General features: G+C 44.2%; 1 protein-coding gene across 1 annotated transcript in view; it reads left to right on the top strand.

Moving 5' to 3' along the window:
• Nucleotides 1–24,386, top strand: part of NTSR2 (neurotensin receptor 2) — a 70,948-nt gene that overhangs the window by 15,799 nt on the left and 30,763 nt on the right. Inside the window, exon 2 of the mRNA XM_077488800.1 lies at nt 10,416–10,692. Coding sequence (XP_077344926.1) covers nt 10,416–10,692 — 277 coding nt within the window. The remainder of the gene's footprint in view (nt 1–10,415; nt 10,693–24,386) is intronic.

Genomic DNA, 24,386 nt, shown 5'->3' with positions numbered 1-24,386 from the left:
TTGTAAAGTTGAAATAATCATGCAAAACAGACTAAGAATGGCAAAGCATATATATACATTGCATCATAATATGAAACTTATTATGAAAGCTGCAGAAACATTGACTTTTCACAGCATTGTCTCTATGCCTCAGTTGGGGTAATGTGGTTTCATAGCATAGTCTCTATCAGACTTTTTAGCAACTGAGAATCTACCTGACAGTCACTACTTCACTGGAACAGTTCAGAACACAGAGAACTACTTGTGATTATCCCAAACATTTTCCCTTTCAGTGAAATCCATGTGAATATCTGGAGGGATCCAAGGACAAAGGGCCACTCTACTAGAACTGGAATACTCTGGTAGGCATTGGAAAGGGACTCCTCATAGTAGCTGGGTCTTCAGGAAAAACTATGTGCTATTAGGTTCTTGCCCGGCTGCCAACAGGCCTGTTCTAACAATACAGGGCTGCTCTACTAGCTGCAAATTGCTTATTCAGCTACCTCTACCTCATCATTTGTACATTGTAATCATATCCCCCATAGTGCTAATGCCGTAGGAGCCACTGGATAGGATGGGTCATGTGTTCTTTGCCTTAACCTTCTCAAGAACCTCAGCCCTTCTGACACACCAGGTTTAGTGTACAAACATAAAATATCACAGGAAATCACTGAAAATAATACTTAACACCCAATAGTAGTGCTTTATTAAAGAAAACAGGCACTAAACTAGCTAGTAAAGGCAAACTGAATATACTATCACCCAATAGGGTTGGTAACTATGCATGCATAAAATGGATTAACAATGGTAATAACAATGTAGCACACAATGTGATTAACAGTAAGGACTAGGCATAAGAGGACATTTGGCATTCAGTTCAGCATAAACAGTAGCAAGGCCACCTCAAGTGCAGTGGCAAAGTTTAATCTACCGAGTGCTGGAACTATACTGCCAGAGTGCATTTATATTGTTGATGCTAGTTCTAGATCAACTAGGTATGCAGTGTACGAAAAAAAGGAGGATGGTAGCGGAAAGGGCAGGGGAACAAAAGATGTTCTTCTCACAGCTATCATTGTGGCCCTTTAAGAGCATCATTGAACTTAACGACAGTCCCGGGTAATCTCCCTAAAATATAGGTACAGGACAGTCTTGGTACAGATGCAAGGTAGATGTGGTTCAGATGCGGTAAAGGTTCAGTACAATGCAGTATAGGGTTGATATAGGTGCAGTCTAGGTTTAGAGTCAGTGCGGTATGGAGTGTGATATAGATTGGGTACACTTGGTGTCCTGCTCTCAGTAACTTAGTCCTTGCTAGCAGGATCAGCTATGGGTGAAAAGCCCTCTCATCAGCCCCTGGGATGTTGCAGTGACCTCTCACTGTAGAAGAAGGGCACCCTCAGTATCTCCCTGAAAGCCTATAGTGATGAGTGGTGGGAAGTGGATGGTGAGTGGATGCTTCAGTCTCCCTGCTGCAACAGTGCAGGTGTTGTGATGTGGGTGGTGCAGCGCTACCCCTGGGTGTCATCACTCCCAGTCTCAGGCTTGGATCTCTGCTGGTATGGCCCCCAGCTGGCAGGCATACTGTATATCTAGACAGAGGTGCTCTCCCTCTAACTCCCTTGTGCTAAGAGGAAGAACTTTCCCGGCAGGGGATAGATGCAGCATCGGACCAATGCTGCATCCACCTAGGTAAGTATAAATATTTATTTTCTTGATCATACATCACGGGACACAGGAGCTTCATTACATAGTGGGTTATATAGGCACTCTGGTGATTGGACACTGGTTGACCCCAATTAAGGAAAATTCATCCCCTATATAACCCCTCCCATATGGGAGGCACCTCAGTTTTTTCGCCAGTGTCTATGGTGGTTGGTCATGTAAAACTTTAGCTCTATGCAGGTCCCTGCAGGGGCCTAAGGGCTACAACAAACCGGATCCATACCTTGGGCCGATATTTGACTCCCAAGATAGTATGGTACCTGGGCCTCGTCAGCCGAAGAAGCGAGGTTTGGCCTGTAAGTCCTCTCCTTTGGAAGACTGGGCTCTGGGAAAACCAGACTTGGTGTACTGTTTACACCGAGCGCATGAAAGTTTCTGGCAGAGCTTTTTACATGGTCCAGGTAGGAGGCTCTTCTGAGAAAGAGCCCCAGATAAACCTGAAGGTTGGCTAACACTGCCCGCCGTGATGGGTGAAGGCTGGAATTTGTCTGGTTCAGCAATTCCTGCGGCGGGGACAGGTAAGGGAAGTTAATCCTATATATATTATTATATGATGGATTTCTTCATTGTGAGTAGTTGTATGTCTTACCTGGTTTCCACCACTAAAGGGAGTAAGAGCAGCTTGATGCATACTTACATGCGTTTCAGTACACATGCTCAGTGAAGCCTGGTTCTCCAGCTGTCTCACGTCTCCACTGCAATCCCTGCCACAACAAGGTAACACAGGGGTCCCACGTAGTCTGGGGGTCCCACGCAGCTCCGGTGGAGTTCTCCTTCCCCCCCCCCCTGGATCCCGGCACGCACGCCGGGCGCATTCCTGGCCTTATGGAGGAGGGGGAGTGTGGTTGCATTGGTGTGCATGGCGCTGAACTGCGCAGGCGCCAGGCGGCAGTTTTAAAAAAGCCCAGAGCATCAGGGGGCTGTAAGTGGAGACACAGGAGCTGTGGGCAGTAAGCACCCGTGGGGATTGGATCCAGGCAAACCTTAGACACCTACTCAGCACCAGGTTGTGCAGTTTAAGCATTTATATTTATTGTGAGACTTTAAGCACAACAGTGATTGCACTTGTACTAGTACCTCTGCTTTGTAGCTTAGGACTATGTCTCCTCGTAAGAGGGTCTCGGGGGGAGGTAGCTAAGGCACTGGTAAATCACCGCCTAGGTCCAGGGGTTCTAAAAGTGCCTGTAAGTTACCATCCCCCCCTGCAAGACTGGAGCCAGCCTCTCAAGACAAGTCAGTGCACCTGTCAGATTTTGCAGCCTCTCCTAATGTGTCAGCCCCGGTTTATATCACTGAGGACTCCCTTAGGGCTACATTGGAGGGTTTTGAAGGGAGAATCATGAATTTTATTTCTGCTTCCCTGAAAGATAGCAGGAAAAGGGGTAGATCCCCTCCCTCTGCTGAAATTCCTCTCTCAGATGATTCTTCTGAAAAAGAGGAGAGATCCCTATCTGGGGACAGGGATCATGAGCAGTTGGATGAATCAGAGGAAGAGGAGAGAGTCCCCTCCTCCCAGGCGCTCAGAAAACAGGTGCAGTATTATACTGAATTGGTGCGTACCACATTCAGAATGCCTGCTGCTGAAGTCGCTACGTCCTCTGTTTCTTCCCTGGGAGTCAGGAAAGCCCCACAGACTGCCTATTCCTTTCCAATCCATCCCTTAATGGATGAATTGTTGTATAAGGATTGGGGACATCCCGATAAACTGTTTGCTCCTCCTAAAAGGTTTTCTATGCATTATCCTCTGGAGGAAAGTGTCGCCAAGAAGTGGGGGGTCCCATCTGTTGATGCGGCTGTTTCTTGCATGAATAAAAACCTAACTTGTCCCTTGGATAATGTGCAGGTATTTAAGGATCCAACTGATAAGAAGCTGGAAACCTTATTAAAAGCCTCCTTTTCCATGACTGGCGCTGTGGTGCAACCTACAGTCGCAGCCGTGGGGTTGTGTCAGTTCCTCAAGGAACAGGTTAAGCAGATGCTTGGGCTCCTTCCCAGTGAGGAAGTAGAAAATTATGCAGAACTGCCTCATATTCTGTGTTTCATGATTGATGCGATTTTGGATTCTGTCCAACAAGCATCAAGTTTGTCCCTCATGTTGGTACACATGCAAAGGGCCCTATGGCTAAACAATTGGGCAGCTGAGCTGTCATGCAAGAAGCATTTGATTGGGTTCCCGTTTAAAGGGGAACGTTTGTTTGGAGAAGAATTAGACAAATTCGTCCAAAAAATTTCAGGGGGTAAATCTACTCTCCTTCCAGTCAAAAGGAGCAAGCGTCCTTCATTCAGGCGTGCTCTCTCTCCCGGAGCATCAAGCTCTAAGCAGTGGCGACGGCCTTCTCATCCCTCCTCTACAGGAAAGGCTCAAGGCCGAGCCTAGGGACAGGAAAAGACTTGGGGGTGAAAGCCTGCCAAGCAGAGCCCAAAAGCTTCCTTGTGAAGGGGCGCCCCCGCTCGGCCGTGTGGGGGGAAGGCTCCTGCGATTTGCAGGAGCCTGGCGGTAAGAGATCCGGGACAAGTGGTTGATCTCTTCGGTATCTCTGGGCTACAGGCTAGAGTTTCAGGAGATTCCACCTTCTCGCTTTCTAAGGTCAAGGATCCCCAAGGATCCAGTAAAGCAAAAACCGCTATTTCAGGCCTTAGATCACTTACTATCCCAAGGGGTGATAGTAGAAGTGGACCCAAAAGAACAGGGTTCAGGGTTTTACTCAAATCACCATTCCAAAGCCAAATGGAAGTGTCAGACCTATCTTAGATCTGAAGGATCTGATCAGGTTTTTACGCATCCGGTCCTTCCGAATGCAGTCAATCCGCACTGTGGTCTCCTCCCTGCAAGGGGGAGAGTTATGGCATCAATAGGTATAAAAGATGCATATCTCCATGTGCCAAATTTTCCCGCACACCCAAAATTTCTAAGGTTCGCGGTAGAGCGGTGCCATTTTCAATTTGTGGCCTTGCCGTTCGGGCTTGCTACGGCCCCTCTAATCTTCACAAAGATTCTGGACCCTCTCTTAGCAAACCTAAGAGCTCAGGGTATAGCTGTCGTGGCTTATCTAGACGATTTGCTTCTCATAGAGAAAACAGCAGCGTTCCTGAACCACAGCGTCACTAGAATGCTAGAACACCTGGAACGCCTAGGTTGGATCATAAACCTAGAAAGGTCATCCCTACAGCCTGCCACCAGGTTGGAATACCTGGGCATAATCATCGACACCGCTCAGGGCAAGGTGTTTCTTCCAAGGCCAAAGGCCTTGGCCATTGGGGATCTGGTGCGCCTAATTCTGGGCAGAAGATCTTCCCCCATTCAGTTGTGCATGAGACTGTTAGGGAAAATGGTCGCCTCCTTCGAGGCCGTCCCATTCGCCCAGTTCCACTCAAGGCCTCTGCAAAGATGCATCCTTGCGGCTTGGAACAGAAAGCCCCAAGCCTTGGATCTTCCTATGTGTCTATCCCCAGGGACACGCAAAGTCTCGTCTGGTGGTTTACAAACCAAGAATTTGCTGAAGGGCAAAACTTTTCTTCCTCTTCCATGGAAGATTATCACAACAGATGCCAGCCTGTCAGACTGGGGAGCAGTATTGGAGGAGAAGTGCTCGCAGGGGAAATGGTCTGCGATCGAGAAGCTATTGCCCATAAATATCTTGGAGATCCGGGCAGTTTATATGGCTCTCATAAAGTGGTCTTACAGAGTACGAGGTCTCCCAGTTTGGGTTCAGTCCTACAGTGCCACAACAGTGGCTTATATCAATCACCAGGGCGGTACCAGGAGTCTGGTGGCCCCAAAAGAGGTGAATCGCATACTTGTCTGGGCAGAAAAGCATGTTCTGTGTCTTTCTGCAGTCTTCATTCCAGGATTGTAAAATTGGCAGGCGGATTTTCTGAGCCACCAGCAGTTGTGCCCAGGAGAATGGGCTCTGCACCCCGACGTGTTTCGGAACATATGTCACAGGTGGGGTACTTCAGACGTAGATCTGTTTGCATCCAGGTTCAACAGGAAACTGGACAATTTTGTGTCAAGGACAAGAGATTCTCTTTCTCAGGGGTCAGATGCTCTGACAGTTCCCTGGGATCAGTACAATCTGATCTATGCCTTCCCCCTGAGCCCGCTTCTGTCGCGGTTCCTGGGAAGAGTCAAGAGGGAGACAAAGTCGGTCCTTTTGGTGGCCCAGGCGACCATGGTACGCGGAGATCATGAAGTTGGCAGTAGGCAGGCCATGGATCCTCCCTCTCCGGCCAGACCTGCTCTCACAGGGTCCAATCTACCATCCTGCTTTACGCAGTCTGAATTTGACGGTTTGGCTGCTGAGACCCACATTCTGAGAGACCGTGGCCTTTTCGGGGCCAGTCCTTTCTACTCTGGTCAATGCCAGAAAGACGGCCTCCAGGCTTATTTATTACAAAATCTGGAGGGCATATGTTTCCTGGTGTGAACTCAGGAAATGGCATCCTAGAAATGAATTTGGCCGTGAGCACTATCAAGGTGCAGATTTCGGCCCTGTCAGTGTTTTTTTCAGAAGCCACTTGCATCACATTCCTTGGTGCGGGCTTTCATCCAGGGGGCTATGCGGATAAGGCCGCCAGTCAAACCTCCGGTATGCCCATGGGATCTGAATTTGGTCCTCTCGGCTTTGCAGGGGCAACCATTTGAACCTTTGCATCTGGATTCATTAGTTCTCCTGACTAAAAAATTAGTCTTCTTGGTAGCCATATCTACGGCTAGAAGAGTATCAGAGCTAGCAGCTCTTTCCAGCAAGGAGCCGTATCTAATTATTCATAAGGACCGGGTGGTCATGCGTCCCAACAGGTCATTTCTACCTAAGGTGGTTTCAGGATTCTATTTGAATCAAGACGTAATCCTACCATCCTTTTTTCCGGACCCACAGTCCGCAGAAGAAGGATCTTTGGACACTTTGGATGTGGTTAGAGCAATCAGCATATATCTTCAAGCAACTGCTCGGATAAGGAAAACTGATTGCTTGTTTATTTTGCCGGAAGGCCCCAGGAAGGGCCAGAAGGCGTCAAAATCCACTCTCTCAAGGTGGATTAGACAGGTTATTTCTCAGGCCTATAATGTAAAGGGGAAGATTCCTCCTTTTCAAGGGAAAACGCACTCATCGAGGGCTGTAAGTGCTTCTTGGGCAGTGCATCACCAGGCCTCCCTGGCTCAGATCTGTAAGGCTGCAACTTGGTCATCAGTCCACACATTCACCAGATTCTATCAGGTGGATGTCAGAGGGCAAGAGGATATCGCCTTCGGGCGCAGTGTACTGCAGGCTGCAGTTTAGGTCCTCCGGTCCCTGGCGGTCTATAATTATGATCTGTGTCTCCCTCCCCTCAATCTGAGCATTGCTTTGGGACATCCCACTATGTAATGAAGCTCCTGTGTCCCGTGATGTATGATCAAGAAAATGGGATTTTTATATACAGCTTACCTGTAAAATCCTTTTCTTGAGAGTACATCACGGGACACAGGGCTCCCGCCCCTCTTGGGTTTTACGTGGTTTCTTATTGCTTTGCTACAAAACTGAGGTGCCTCCCATATGGGAAGGGTTATATAGGGGAGGAATTCTCCTTAATTAGGGTCAACCAGTGCCCAATCACCAGAGGTGCCTATATAACCCACTATGTAATGAAGCTCCTGTGTCCCGTGATGTACTCTCAAGAAAAGGATTTTACAGGTAAGCTGTATATAAAAATCCAATTTATTTGAATTCCCATACTTCTCCAGTCAATAACTGCAATGTATTTAATCGATCCTCATTGCTGAGATCCTCCATCCTCCTTATTAATTTCCTTGCCCTTCGCTGAACTCTTTCTAATCCAACAGCATCTTTACTGAGGATTGTTGACCATAACTGAACTGCATATTCAATTGTGATGGCAGATTGTGGCCATTCTTGCTGCTGTCAGTAGGAAGGAGATAATGCATGGATACAGATTGCACGTCTGTGCCTTTTCCTCGATGTCACTGTAGCAGGTGACTGGCATAAGGCAGAGGAATCACCATTTCTACTACTTCCCCTACAAGCTATCTCTGGAGATTCAATTCTAATCCCTACTTCTTTTTTAATAAATTCAGATGGCTGAAGAGCTTTTTTATGTGCAAATATGACACATAACCTTCCTAAGTGCAGAATTAATTACTGCACCAGCTGCCTCATTCATGCCAGTTTTTAATAATGTTTGTGTGAAAAAAACTGTCCTCCAGTCAGAGTAGAAAAAAAGTTAGTGTTAATTGCAGAAAATAGCCTAATAAATATGATAGTCCAAAGGGCAACAAGGATGCATGAACTCCAATAACCAATTGCAACCAATTTTCTTTTACCTTTTAACTAATTACTGGATACATAAAAAAATGAAACTAAAAGGCCAGATTTCTAACTGGGTCCAATTTCTTCTTTCTTACTGCAGTGTGTGTGGAAATGTTCTATTTTGTATGCCCATGTTGCACCCTATCTTGGTATGACCCACTTCCTAAAATTCAACAGCACAGAGGCTGCCAGTTACACAAGCTCAGTCCCAGGCACAATGACAATTCAAGCTTAGTATGGGAGGATGTAATTTTTATATTTATTGCTGAAGACCTTTAACAGGAGTGGGGTTCAGGGTCACTGGATACTCCAAAACAATCAATAACAGTAATGGGAGGACAAACTTAACCAACTCACTAATCTAATAGCGGATTTCCCAGGGGCAACAGAGAATGGCCATTATGTCTAGGACCTCACAGCAACAGTCCATTTAGCAACCTCTGGTACTTAGTTCCCTTCTGGCTCTTGTCTCTAGCAAGGTCTTTACTCACAGTGTCCTAGAAACTATATGCTACCAAGCATCTACAGGTAGATCCTCACTGAGGGAGATAACAGCAACATTCTCCAGACCAGGACTTCAGTGCAGTGCCCACCAGTAATCTTTTCCAGGTCCTCAGCCCAGCAACTGTTGAGGTGCAGACTGAAATTTCTTGTCTCAGTAAAGCTGCCTATAGGGATAGAAGCCCCACGAGAACTGGAACCCTCCCTGGAGGAAAAAGAACAGTCTGGCAAAACCTCCCAAACATTTATCACCTCTCTAGCCACCTTCTGGATGCCTTCTTTCAGGGATTGGCTGGGGCATGGTATATATTCACACAAAACATTTGACTCACTTTGCCCTATACTCTAGAAACTTCTTTCAGAGGTAGGTGGGAAGAATCAAATTTATAGCTCAGGAAGCCCCAAACAGACCAAAATAATCAATTACCACGGTGAAGCCAAGAACTGCAGTACATTTAATTTCACATCCTAACTATAGAAGGGCACTACATCTGTATAACTAATGACCGCATGGATTGCTGGGCCTGGGCCAGTGGGCTGAAATGGTGCAGTTTGCCATAAAGTGCTCTTCTGCTTCTTCTCCAAAGTATGTTAACTTCTTTTGAGTTACAAGCTTTAAAGCTGAACTCCAGCTTTTGTTACACTTTACATAGTTTGTTTGGGTCAAGCTGGCCGAATTGAACTATGTCCCTCACTGACATGTGCAGCTGCTGGATGTGCAGTATAAACTGTATGTAGCTGAGGCTACATACAGCATACTGCACTGTGTTCCAGGTCTGAGCTGAGACCTTCCTGTCTCATACCTGGAACACAGTAGAGTCTATCTCAGCCATTCAAAGAAGGTGATGTATTCTAGCAATCAATACAAAGCTTCCTGACTAAGCCAATCAGAGGAAGCTTTATATTCATTGCTAGAATAAATTGTTTTCTATGAATGGCTGAGCACCACTCAGATTCTATTGTGTTTAAGTTATGAGACAGGAAAGTCTCGGCTCGAACCCGGAACACAGTGCTGTAAACTGTGTGTAGCCTCGGTGCTTCTTTAATCAAAATGCTTCACTAATCCCCTGGTCATATCGATCGTGATATTGAAATTGTGCTACTTGACTTGAAGTAGCACGATTTCAAATTGCCACTACTTCAAGTGCTACTTGGAAGGCATCTGAGACTTCATGCACGGAGGTCTATGCAAGCCGCTCCTGAACTTACAAAAAGTACTGCAAGAACAAATTTCACTCTGATGGACTTGGAGTACTAATGGAGCACCAATTTGACTGCTTTCATTGCAGACAATAGGGTACGACTTGTTATGCGATTTGAAACAATTTAATCGCATGACAAGTCCAATCGGTGTGGGGGGGGGGGGGCTAAAGAAACTATGTAGGAAAGAGTTAGAGTCACTTTTTATTATTACTATGTCCCCACTTTATTACTGTCTCTTAATTTATATTTGTAACCTTTTTAGCACTGGGACAGAAAGTGATGGAAAGTCCAAACTTGCTGTTATTGAACAGTAGGTGAGGAAAATTTCTTCTTTAATTTTTTTCAGTTTTACACTTTTTGTTATGTCTCAAAAAGACATAAGGAAAACAACTGAAAAAACCTGTCAGGGTTTCTAACTATTCCATAGTCCTTGTCAGTCACAAAAAGGATTCCAGATGGATGTTCTCTGCAATAAAAGAGGTATCATACTCACCACTCACCACTGAGAGCTTAGACTGAGCCAGGAACAGCACAAAGGTCCACAAACTTCAGTTTGCATTTTACTATTTTAAATGTTATTATTTTCATATTTGCATGACCTGTTACCATTTGTAGTATTTGAATGTGAGTCAGGAACTGACACAGGTTGGAACCTCTGTTCTTTGCCATAGACCATTCTAAGTTTATTTTCTATCATTTTAGGTCAATGCATTTGTTTCCTTTGTCCTTCCGGTTACACTGATTGGTGGACTGAACTGCATCACAGTAAGCCATCTTGTGTCCCTGCGTTCTCGCTCAAGTCTGATCGTCCATTCCTCCTGCAAGAGCCCTCGGGCTTCCAAGGAATTGCGAAAGTCTCAGTCTTCACCTAGCAATCTAACCAGGATTCCCGTTGGAGGAACCAGCTGTAAGAAGAACCTCACGGTATCCAGTGAACCCAACCGTATACAGTCACTGCAACACAGCATTTACATGCTCAGTTAAGGAAATCAGTCAATTTCTTTTGCCATTTAAATGTCTTAAAGTGGACCTTGCATGAAAATGTTGAAGCTTTCTGAAGAAGCTGGTATAAAACCCAACCATTTCTATCCAAAATATCACCTCTGGGTTGAATGATCATTTAAAGCATACTATGCATCAGAATGCAAGGTCTAAAATATAAAAATATAAAAGATGAGATTTTATTGAGTAAAAAGATACCAAACATGTCAATTTTTAAATTTGTGCGTGCCTGTGATATTGCAAAAACTATGGTACCCAAAAATCTCCATAGGTGACACTTTAAAAACCTTTGCAGCTCATCAGTTTAAAGTTACCTAGGAGCTCTTATGCTAAAATTATTGCTCTTACTCTAATGTTTGCAGCAAAACCTCACATGTGGTGCAGTCCTGGGATTCTGTTAAGGTGAGCCCATGAGCCTTGAGAGCACTTTCACTTTCGAGCCTTCCTTTTTTGAATGGATACAGGATTATGCTTTGATTTGTCAATGAACAGGAAGTTCTGTACAGAGCTGTTTCTGTCCATTCATTCTGTGCAGCTGAGGCTACAGAGATGGAGATGGAGGGCTGTATCCATATCTCCTTTCTCTGTCTCAATGGTGAAACATCAGAGGTGTGTTTAGACCTCTGATATTTCATCAAAGCCCCCAAAATAATAAAAAAGTCAAATTGTAAAAAAAATATTACATGAATTAAAATGGTAAAAATAAATTTAAAAAAATAATAAAAATAAAAAAAACTACTGAAGCCAGTGGCGGAACTACCAAGGTTGCAAAGGTCGCACTTGCAACCAGGCCATGGTTTTCCACCACCACGGGGGAGCCCCAAGATGGTAGGAAGGTGGCCCACTGTGGAACCTAGAATGTATCTAGAATGTATAGATTCATGCATAGCATACATCTAACATGATTTGAAATTATTTCAACTGCATTGGAAACTATTTCAACCGGATTCGAAAATATTTTGCAACCCGACTTTAGGGCCATGTATCTTTGGGTCACTTCGTGCTAGAAACCCCAAATTTGGAGATGTTGTAGTGCTAGGTCTACTGTGTTTGCATACCTAATTTGGGGTTTCTAGCTATAAGTGACCCCAAGACACGTGGCCCCAAAGTCAGGTCGCAAAATTAATTCGCTGCTGCAGAAAAGTACTTGGCATATTGCCCATATCTGGGGTCACTTGGTGGCAGGTGACGTGGCAAGTGGACAATCCACAACTTGGTCATGTGGCACTCGTGGCCGGCCACATGGCACTCATGGCAGGTCAAGTGGCACTCGTGGCAGGTCACGTGGCACTCATGGCCGGCCATGTGGCACTCGTGGCAGGTCACGTGGCACTTGTGGCAGGTGTCGTGGCAAGTGGACAATACACAACTTGTGGTAGGTGACGTGGCAAGTGGACAAATACAATACACAACTTGTGGCAAGTGGACAATGACAAGTATGAAAAGTTGATGTGACAGATATATATAAGTAACTAACCATCTTCCAAAATTTCTAATTCAAATAGAAAAGATTAGAACAGAATAGAAAAAAAATATAATTTAATAGACTAAAATAGAAAGAATATACAACCATCTTCTGAAATTTGAATTTTAAATTTGGATAGAAAAGATTATAATAAAATAGAAAATAGACTAGAAAAACAATAGAACAGAACAGAATAGAATATATTATACTTTATTCTGTTCTGTTCTACTGTTTTTCTAGTCTATTCTTTTATATTCTATTAAAATCTTTTCTATTAAAATCGAAATCATTATATACTAAATTCTAATTTCAGAAGATGGTTATATATATATATATATATATATATATATATATATATTTCTTTCTTTCCGACATTCGAATTTCGTATAGAATGAATTCGAATTTGAATAAGAAAGATTAGAATAGAAATAGAGAATAGATTAGAACAGTAGAACAGAATAGAATATAGATACTATATATTTCATTTAAAATTTTTTTTTCAGATTACCATTTGTTTTAACAAGATCTCCTGCAGACTATTAGCATCTATTTCATTTTTATTTTTTTGCATTAGAACAGCCATTTCCTTTAGTTCAGCAGATCTCCTGCAGACTATTAGCATGGACAATACACAACTTGTGGCAGGTGACATGGCAAGTGGACAATACACAACTTGTGGTAGGTGACGTGGCAAGTGGACAAATACAATACACAACTTGTGGCAAGTGGACAATGACACATCAAACCCCAAATTTGGAGATGTTGTAGTGCTGGTTGTATTGTGTTTGTATACCAAATTTGGTGTTTCTAGGTATAAGTGACCCCGAGTTACGGGGCCCCAAAGTCGGGTCGCAAAATGTCAAGCATTTTTCTGCAGCAGAGAATGACATTTTGTGACTCGACTTTGGGGCCACGTATCTCGGGGTCACTTATACCTAGAAATCTGCCACATGTGCCACATGGCCGGCCACGAGTGCCATGTGACCTGCCACGAGTGCCACGTGGCCGGCCGCGAGTGCCACGTGACCTGCCATATGGCCGGCCACGAGTGCCATGTGACCTGCCACGAGTGCCACGTGACCTGACACGAGTGCCATGTGACCGGCCACGAGTGCCACATAGCCAAGTTGTGGATTGTCCACTTGCCACATCACCTGCCACCAAGTGACCTCAGATATGGGAAATATGCCAAGTACTTTTCTGCAGCAGAGAATGACATTTTGTGACCCGACTTTGGGGCCCCGTAACTCTGTGTCACTTATAGCTAGAAACCCCAAATTAGGTATGTAAACACAGTAGACCTAGCACTACAACATCTCCAAATTTGTTTCTAGCACCAAGTGACCCCAAGATACATGGCCCTAAAGTCGGGTCGCAAAATATTTTCGAATCCGGTTGAAATAGTTTCCAATGCAGTTGAAATAATTTCGAATCATGTTGAAATCAATTCGAAAATATTTCAACCAAATTCGAAAATATTTCTATCGGATTCAAAATGATTTCAACATGATTCAAAATTATTTCAACTGCATTGGAAACTATTTCAAGCGGTATAGAAAATATTTTGGGACCCGAATTTAGGGCCATGTATCTCGGGGTCACTTAGTGATAGAAACCCCAAATTTAGTAATGTAGTGCTAGGTATATTGTGTTTGTATACCAAATTTGGTGTTTCTAGCTATAAGTGACCCCGAGATCCGTGGCCACAAAGTCGGGTTTACAAAATGTCATTCTCTGCTGCAGAAAAATGCTTGACATTTTGCGACCCGACTTTGGGGCCCCGTAACTCGGGGTCACTTGGACCTAGAAACCCCAAATTTGGAGATGTTGTAGTGCAGAATAGAATATAGATACTATCTATTTCATTTTTTTTTTGGAGAGGTTGTAGTGCTAGTTCTACTGTGTTTGCATACCAAATTTGGGGTTTCTAGCTGCATTTCGTTTGAATTCGTTAGCATTGTAATTCGGTCATTCGGATGCATCCGAATGTCCGAATAATGAAAATTCGTCCGAATTTCGATTCGGAACGAAACGAAATGCACATGTCTAGAACAGGGTGAGGATGTGTTATCGAGGTGGTGAAGCAGTAGCATACCAAAGGTTTTAATAAGGAGACATGAAATATATTTGAAATATGCGTATTAGAAGGAATTTCTAAAGCGTAAGCCCCTGGGTTGATCCTATGGAGAATACGGAAAGGCCCAATAAACCGTGGTGCCAGTTTTAATGAAGGAACACAGAGTCGGAGGTTGTGAGGTGAAAGCCAGACCCTGTGCCCAACTTAGTAGGAAGAAGCAGGTAGGTATCTGCGGTCAGTACCTGTACCTGGGCCTGTACCCAAATGGAGCGAAGACCACAGAGATGATCCTAGGAAAAAAGGGATCCAGACGGCCGCACTCCAATGAAATATATTTAATAGTATCAGTCCATACAGCAAAGAATAAAAAAGAAAGATCGTTCACACGTTTCACACCGTGGTTACAGGTGCTTACTCATAGCTTGATCTTAAAACAGATAATAATGAGATAAATATACACACACATCCACTAGTGGTAGACTCACACTAATTGATACTGAGATGAAACAGCTGAAGTCTTCCTCTTCAGATATCATAATAACCCATTGTGAGTAGAGCAGTCAGACATAATTGAAACCCAAATCCTTACGATAGACGATAGTTCATACATTTCGTGATGCAAGAGTTGGCTAGTGAAAAACCTTCCATCTAAAAGGATCAGATAAAAAAAAATTTGAAATGTAAAAACTTCAATAAATAAAACACATACAGACCTATGTGTACATATATTCATTCACACTAGGAGCATGTCTGAAGAACTTCACGTAGAAACTGTATGTTGACACAGTCCATACAGTGAATTTATCTATCCATCTACTATCCCATATATATATTTATATGGAAAATAAAATCACCATAGTTCTTCTATGTCAGTATTCCTCCATCTAAACAGAGCCCCAATGGCACTAACATAGCATAAGACCCCCCTGTTCCCCGCTCCTCCAATGCAGGAATGCTCTGAGAAACAAATGAGTCAGGCAACATGGATGGTTGGAAACCATAATGGAGACAATCACCATGAATGGAGACAATCTGGAAGCGGTATTGATGGCACTATTGTGAGCAAACTCCGCCCAAGGTAAGAGATCTGACCAGCTGTTATGTTGGTCAGAAATGTAGCAATGTAAAAACTGCTCCAAGGGCCGGTTGGCTCGTTCTGCTGACCCATTGGATTGCGGGTGATACGCAGAGGAGAAAGCTGAATTTCCAACTATGCACCAAAGTCTTGCCAAAACCTGAGCACAAACTAGCTACCCCTGTCCGAGATGATAACCTTCGGTAGCCCATGTAAGCGAAAGATCTTCCGAGCAAAAATGCAAGCCAGTTCTTTGGACGTGGGCAAGTTCTTAAGAGGAATACAATGAGACATTTTCAAGAACCGGTCAACCACCATAAGAATAACTGTGTTGCCCTGAGAGTTGGATAACTCCACAATGAAATCCATAGACAGGTGGGTCCAAGGCCTCTCTACATTGGGTATGGGTTGTAGGAGGCCTACTGGAAGGTGTCGTTGTGTCTTACACTGAGCATACACGAAACAAGCAGCTATGAAGGCGGCTACATCAGCGCGTAGACTAGGCCACCAGAATTGTTTGGAAATAGCCCAAATGACTTGATGCTTCCCTGGATGGCCAGCAGCCTTGGGAGAATGGTAGGTCTGGAGCACGGCAGTGCAGAGACTCTCAGGGACAAAGCAACGGTCACAAGTTTTCTCAGGAGGAGAATGGACCTGAGCGGCAAGAATTCTGTCACCCAAAGGTGAAGTGAGACTTGTATGAACCTTAGCCAAAATACGATCGGGAGGCGTCACAGGAACCGACTCCATCTTGGAAGTAGAGGAAAATTGTTGCAACAATGCATCAGCCCTTACATTCTTAGTACCGAGTAAGAATGAAACTATGTAATTGAAGCTTGACAAGAAAAGAGCCCATCGCGCCCTTCTGGGAGAGAGGCATTTAGCCTCAGACAAGAATGCGAGATTCTTATGGTCAGTCAGAATAAGAACCGGCACAGTGGTACCTTCGAGGAGATGCCTCCATTTTTTCAGGGCTAAAATGATCGCTAACAACTCTCTGTCCCCAATCTCATAATTCCATTCTGGTCATATCAGTAAGGGGTTTGACCATAGAAGAGAAGTTACAAATAAACTTCTGATAATAATTGGCAAAGCCAAGAAAATATTGCAATGGACATAAACCCACATCGAGTCCATCGAAAAACCAGCAGTGGAAATGACATAACCCAGGAATTGAACCTGTTCACGATGAAACTCGCAATTCTCCAATTTACAATACAATGTTTTTATCTCTCAGCCTCTAAAGCACACGACAGACATCTGTGTGTTGGCTCTCTAGGGAACTGGAAAATATGAGGATATTGTCAAGATAAACCACCACACATACCTGCAACAAATCTCGGAGGACATCATTGATAAATTCCTGGAAAAGTGCCAGAGCGTTGCAAAGACCAAACGGCATTACAATGTATTCATAATGGAAAACCGTTGCTCCCTTGAGGTGGTCAAATAACTCTGTAATCAATGGAATCAGATAAGCTTTCTTAATCATGAAGCGATTGAGACCCCTATAATCAATACAAGGTTTCAGTTCACCACTCTTATTTTTTCACAAAGAAGAAACCAGCACCAGCGGGAGAAGAGGATTTCCGAACGAAGCATCAGCAACATACTCCTCCATGGCTTTGTCCTCCAAGACAACCAAAGGGTAAACCCATCCATGGGGGGGTATGGCACCAGGTTGAAGGTAATTTGCATAATCATATGACCAGTGTCGAGGAAAACTAGCAACTTGACCTTTGTCAAAGACATCGCTAAATTTGCGTTAATCCTCTGGCAGGTGGGAGAGTGAAGAGGGGCACAAGACCTTAGCCACTTTCTGAAAACATGTCTTCCTGCATTGTGGCGACCAGAAAAGAACCTCAGCATGAAACCAATCAAAAGAGGGGTTGTGCCTCTGTAACCAAGGATAGCCAATAACCACCTGGGAAATGAGGTGAGGAAGTTACTTGGAATTGGATTATCTCATGGTGAAGAGCCCCTACGGCCATGGTCAATGGAGCAGTCTCATGAGTCAAATTGGCAGGCTGTAGAGGTCTCCATTCAAAATCCTCAATGTGGAGTTGCACGAAGCTCATGTGCTTAGACACAGAGGCACCATCAATGAACAGGCCTGCAGCCCCAGAGTCGATTAGAGCCTGTATCTTGAAGGATGACTTAGACTAAGAAAGGGTCACCAAAACTCGGGGCTTATCCTTCTGGATAACTGGAGACAAAATAATGCCACCTAAGGTCTGTTCCTTACAGGATCTCAGGTGCAAGCGTTCTCCCGGAGAGGTAGGACAAAAGTTCAGGAAGTGACCTGCCTGGCCACAATAAAGGCACAATCTCTCCCTCCCCCTAAAGGCCCTTTCATCTGCAGAGAGACGTGTGAAGCCCAATTGCATGGGTTCTACCTCACTGGCAGACTCGGTACCAGGAAGTATGGGAGGTGAGGGAGACATGGATGGGACTGCAAATCTTGGAGCAAAATGTACTGGAGACTTCAGCAAATGCTCCTTAAAGGAAGGTATCTCTCGGAGTCTGGAGTCAATGAGAACAGCAAACCTGATCAACCTCTCCAGCTCTGTGGGTATGTCTTGGACTGCTATCTCATCTTTGATGGTATCCAAGAGACCATGAGAAAAAGCAGGAACGAGGGCTTCATTGTTCCCAGGAACCTCTGCTGCCAGAGTATGGAATTCAATGGCATAATCGGCAACAGTCCCGTACTCTGTTTGATGGACACGAGGCTCTTGGCAGAAAAAGTGGAGCGTGTGGAAATGTCAATTACTCTTTTAAAGGACGCCATACACTCAGGGTAAATCAGGATGACAGGGTTTTGCATTTCCCATAGACAGTTTTCCCAGGCAAAGGCTCTCTCAGAAAGCAAAGAAATCACAAAGCCTACTTTGCTTCTATCTGTGGGAAAAGCCTGGGGCAGCATCTCAAAATATATCCCAACCTTGTTGAGAAACCCGCTGGCTTGCACTGGATCGCCCCCAATTTGCTGGGGAAGCAGAGCAGAAAATGACATAACTGTTATAGAGGTAATCCGAGGCGGGTACCTGCACAAGGAATCAGCAGGGATGGCCTGCAACACAGGTTGTACCGGAACAGCCTCAGTGGAAGGATCCAGGTGAACAGTGTGAGGCCGCGTACACACGCGGGGACTGTCTGCCGAAACGAAGTTCGTCAAACAGTCCGCTCAAACTTTTGAATGAACGAACACGCCCACACACGGCACTTTTTGAGCGGACAAATACGGCAAACTTTGTTCGTCGTACTAAGTCCGCGCAACTTTTGAAATGAACGGACTCGCCCACACACGAGGCAACAGTCCGCTCATTTCGACGTGTCAACATCTCCTGGAGAAGAAGACGAAGAAGAACAAAAAGAAGAACGGAAGGCGACCGGAAGGCGACAGCGGCGACAGAAGACCGGGCCACCGCCTGTAAAAAAGCTATAAGAAGGCGCGGTGGCCCGGCAGAAGAACCGAAGAGGGGGACAAGACCCCCGAAGTCAGGAGAAGAGGCCGGCGGCGGGGAGAAAGAAAGCCGGACTCCTCCGCTAGCAAAAGAGCTACAAGAAGATAGCGGAGGAGTCCGGCGAGAAGACCCCCGAAGACGGAAGACCCCCGGAGCTGTGCAATAAAATATTTTATCTCGTGTGTTGTGTTTTTTTTTGGGTACTTTTATTTTACAGGTGAATGGGTAGGGGTACATTGTACCCCATACTCATTCACATAGGGTGGGGGGCCGGTATCCGGGGGCCCCCCTATTAAAGGGGGCTCCCGGATTCCGATAAGCCCCCCGCCCGCAGACCCCGACAACCAACGGCCAGGGTTGTCGGGAAGAGGCCCTTGTCCTCATCAACATGGGGACAAGGTGCTTTGGGGTGGGGGGGCCGCGCGGCCCCCCCTTCCCCAAGGCACCCCCCATGTTGAGGGCACGCGGCCTGGTACGGCTCGGGAGGGGGGGCGCGCTCGCTCGCCCCCCTTTCCTGGCCGGCCGGGTAGCGTGCTCGGACAAGGGTCTGTTGTGGACTTTGGGGGGACCCCCACGCCGATTTTTTTCGGCGTTGGGGTTCCCCTTTAAGTACATTCCAGGCGGCGGAGCCCGCGACGTCTCCGTCGCGGGCCCCGCCTACCTGGAGACGCGCTCGAAATGAGCAGACTTTCCTCCGAGCGGGAACAGTTTGCTCATTTCGAAAGTGGCCTACACACGGGCGGACTGTCCGCTCAAACCAAGTTTCAGCGGACAGTTTTTCGGAATTTCCGAAAAACTTTGTTCGTCAAACTGTCCGCTGAAACTGTCCGCTGAAGCCCCACACACGAGCGGACTGTCCGCTGAAACACTGTTCAGCGGACAAAGTTGAGCGAACAGTCCGCCCGTGTGTACGCGGCCTGACTCAGGAGCGTCTGTAACGCTATGGCAAACTAATCCATGCGGGGATCCTGCTCATCCAATCTGGAAAAAATATTACCAACAAGTGGATTGCCTGCATCTTCCGAATTCATGGCCTTCGCCTACTGTCAGGAACCCTGAATCAGACTGAGACAGAAGTGCAGTAAAAATCACACTATTTAATAAAATGGTATAAACAGAGCAAACATAGTCAAAACATAGCCAAAGTTCGGTAACCAGGTCGGGTAGTCGGAGCAAGCCAGAGAAACAAGAGTCCAGGGATCAGCAAAGTCGAGTGCAGCAAACATTATCAGGAACCAGAAGGTAAGTCAGCCAAGCAAAAGTCTTTCACAGGAAAAAACAGCAGAGAGAGTCTGGATATGTTGACAAAGGCGAAAGCACAGAAGATCTGATCTATTCAGTTTAAAAAGCTAGCAGGGCTAGCTGATGAGCAGGAAATGAAGAACAGGTGAGTCACTATGGAATGAAGAGTGATGGCAATTAACCGACAGCTGAGCACAGAGCTCAGAAAAAGGAAGGCCTGACATTATCTTAGTAGAGGGAGAGAAGAATAAAGGGCAATGCCTCCACCTCGATATTGCTGTAACTCAGCACCTGGCTACATTAAGAACAGCAACTTAAAATGTCTTTTATCAAACTCACACCTCCAAGCTCATTTAATGAACTTGTAGACATGTGCATTCGTTTTCGTCCGAATGCATTTTCGTCCAAATTCCTGGTATTTTCGTTATCATTTTAACGAACAATAACGAAAGTGCAGATTCCGAAAAACAAAAGATCCGACATAAACAAATGCTTTATTTTAGTTTTTGTTGTGATAACAGTTCGATATAGATAGTAGATTCAACATGACGCTGACAATAACAATCTATGTCTATCGAACCTGTGGTCGAATGTGCCTAACCCTAACTCTATTAGTCCAGGATTATTCTACATAGATAGAAAAGATTCGACATAGAGAGAAAAGAGTCGACATAGAGAAAAAAGATCACTGCTGGAATTGGGTGGGGAAAGTAAAATAAAAATAATGATGATGATGAATGTTAGACATGTGCAAAAGGAAAAAATTCATTTAGTTTCGTTTCGTTTTAATTCGTTAATTCATTAATTTCGTTTAGTTATATTCGTTAACTTCCTTAAATTCGTTTTCGGATTTCGTTTAGTTTTCTACCGAATTTGAAAAATCGGCCACATTCGAAAATATTTCAACCAAATTCGAAAATATTTCTACCGGATTCGAAATTTCAACATGATTCGAAATTATTTCTACCGGATTCAAAATGATTTCAACATGATTCGAAATTATTTCAACCGCATTCGAAATTATTTCAACATGATTCTAAATTATTTCAACCGCATTCGAAATGATTTCAACATGATTTGAAAATATTTTATGACCCGAATTTAGGGCCATGTATCTCGGGGTCACTTGGTGCTAGAAACCATGGATATGTTGTAGTGCTAGTACTATTGTGTTTGCATACCAAATTTGGGGTTTCTAGCTATAAGTGACCCTGAGATATGTGGCCCCAAAGTCGGGTCGCAAAATGTCATTCTCTACTGCAGAAAAGTACTTGACATATTGCCTATATCTATGGGTCACTTGGTGCTAGGAACCCCAACTTGTGGCAGGTGACGTGGCAAGTGGCCAATCCACAACTTGGTCATGTGGCAGGTCATGTGGCACTTGTGGCAGGTCACGTGGTACACGTGGCACTCGTGGCTGTTCACGTGAAACTCGTGACAAGTCACGTGGCACCCCTGGCAGTTCCTGTTGCACCCCTGGCAGGTCACGTGGCACCTGTGGCCGGTCAAGTGGCACCCGTGGCAGGTCAAGTGGTACCCCTGGCAGGTCACTTGGCACCCGTGGCAGGTCACGTGGCACCCGTGGCCGGTCACGTGGCACCCGTGGCAGGTAACGTTGCACTCGTGGCAGGTCACGTGGCAGGCGTGGCCGGTCACGTGGCTCCCGTGGCCGATCAAGTGGCACCCATGGCAGGTCACGTGGCACCCCTGGCAGGTCACGTGGCACCCATGGCAGGTCAGGTGGCACTCATGACCAGACAAGTGTCACTCATGGCCGGTCACTTAGCACTCATGGCTGATCACGTGGCACTTGTGGGAGGTGTTGTGGCAAGTGGACAATACACAACTTGTGGCAGTTGATGTGGCAAGTGGACAATACACAACTTGTGGCAGGTGATGTGGCAAGTGGACAATACACAACTTGTGGCAGGTGACGTGGCAAGTGTACAATGACATACAGCATATGTACTTGCCTTAAGATCGATATCCGTGACTTCTTCAATCAGGCATGCTGACAACTTCATTGATGTGATAAATATAAATTAAATAAGATGTGTGTGTTTTTTTTTGTACTGGTACACTGCAAGTATGAGAAGTTGATGTGACAGATATATATAAGTAAGTAACTAACCATCTTCCAAAATTTCTAATTCAAATAGAAAAGTTTACAAAAAAAATATAATTTAATAGAATAAAATAGAAAGAATATACAACCATCTTCTGAAATTCGAATTTCAAATAGAATGAATTAAAACATTTTAATTAATTAATTTTAAATTTGGATAGAAAAGATTATAATAAAATAGAAAGTTGACTAGAAAACAATAGAAGAGAATATATTATATTTTATTCTGTTCTTTTCTATTGTTTTTCTAGTCTATTCTTTTATATTCTATTAAAATCTTTGCTATTCAAATTCAAATTCATTCTATACGAAATTCGAATGTCTAAAAAAAAAAAAAAAATATATATATATATATATATATATAATATCATTTTTTTTCGACATTCGAATTTCATATAGAATGAATTCGAATTTGAATAGAAAAGATTTTAATGGAATATAAAAGAATAGACTTATTCGAAATCTTTTCTATTCAAATTCGAATTCTTTCTATACGAAATTCGAATGTCTATATCATTTTTTTTTTTTTTTAGACATTCGAATTTCGTATAGAATGAATTAGAATTTGAATAGAAAAGATTTTAATAGAATATAAAAGAATAGACTTATTCGAAATCTTTTCTATTCAAATTTGTGAAACTCGTGGCAGGTCACGTGGCACCCCTGGCAGGTCAAGTGGCACCTATGGCAGGTCATGTGGCACTTGTGGCCGGTAACGTGGCACTCGTGGCATTCAAATTCGAATTTCATATAGAATGAATTCGAATTTGAATAGAAAAGATTTAGAATAAGTCTATTCTTTTATATTCTATTAAAATCTTTTCTTTTTTTTATAAATTCTTTATTTTTCCATCTTTTCTTTCTATTTATTGCACATTACATTTTGTTATATACCTACAGTTTCTTTAACAGTTATATCTTATAACATTTCAATCTATATCTCAATTTCACATCATCCTCCCCCATCCCTCACCCTTCCCTCCCAGGAAAAAAACAAAAAAACAAAAAAACAAAAAAGTTTTCATAATAGTCCACCCCCTCGCCTCTTATCCCCCCCCCCCATGATTCGCCAGCTCTACCATATTTCAAATGTTCTACATCATACTTTCTCTATATTTTAGATATGGAGCCCAAATCTTCTGATATTTCTCATCTTGATCTCTCATTGTCATTGTCAAATTTTCCATTTGTTGGATTTCTGCAATACTCTGAAACCACTGTGCTCTAGCTGGAGGGCTGCTCTTTTTCCACAGCGCCGGAATACATGCCCTTGCTGCTATCAATAGGTGTCTCAGCAAAGAATTTTTAAATCTTTCTATTGCCATTGGAATATCCAGCAACAAAAAAGTTGCCGGTTTATCTCCCAGGTCAATTCCTGTTCTCATAACAATAGTATCAACTACCATCTCCCAGAACACTTTTATTTTTGGACATTCCCAAAAAATATGTAATAATGTTCCCTCCACTCCCAAACATCTCCAACATGTCTCTGATATCTGGGGATAAATTTGATGTAACACTTTTGGTGTTCTATACCACCTATTGAGGATCTTATATCCCCCTTCTTGATATCTGCTTGCCATCGAGGCCTTTTGATTAAACAGCAACATCTTATCCTTTTGTTCTGGGGAAAACGTAGTCCCTAAGTCTCTTTCCCAAGCCTGCAGAAAGGGCAATTCTTGTGGAGTCTCCTGTTCTATTAACATACTATAAAAATAAGACATCAAATGTCTCAATTCGTCTCCTTTCGAAGAGATCTTCAAACTTAGTCAATGCCCTTATTTCTACATATATTTTTGATTTAGATCTAATAGAGGCTTCTAATTGCCTCATTCTGAAGAGATCTAACTCTAGTGCAGGGCCGGTGCTACCACTAGGCAAACTAGGCAGCCGCCTAGGGTGCCCTGCTGCCTAGGGGCGCCCAGTCACTGGTGTTCCTAATCTCTTCTCTCTAGAACAAGCAACTAAAGCTCAGCATCAGCAGGCAGCTGCCGCTCTGTTTGCACATAGTGTCAGAGGCACGGTGGCGACAGAGGACGGTGTATGTGTCCCGACTCCCGAATGAATGGAAGCAAGCAAACATTCATTGATGGGCACTAGTAGGCTACATTGATGGGCCACTGGTGAGGCTGCATTTGATGGGCGCTTAATTAAAAAGGTGGGGTATACATGGGCAGGACAAAGGGGGTGGAGGCAAGGGGGTACAGCAAAATTAGG

The sequence above is a fragment of the Lithobates pipiens genome, unplaced genomic scaffold (assembly GCF_037356315.1).
Source record: "Lithobates pipiens isolate NorthernLeopardFrog02 unplaced genomic scaffold, aLitPip1_a1.2 Scaffold_18, whole genome shotgun sequence".
Lineage (NCBI taxonomy): Eukaryota > Metazoa > Chordata > Amphibia > Anura > Ranidae > Lithobates > Lithobates pipiens.
The sequence above is the reverse complement of the archived record's forward strand: the minus strand, read 5'-3'. Positions and strand labels throughout refer to the sequence as shown.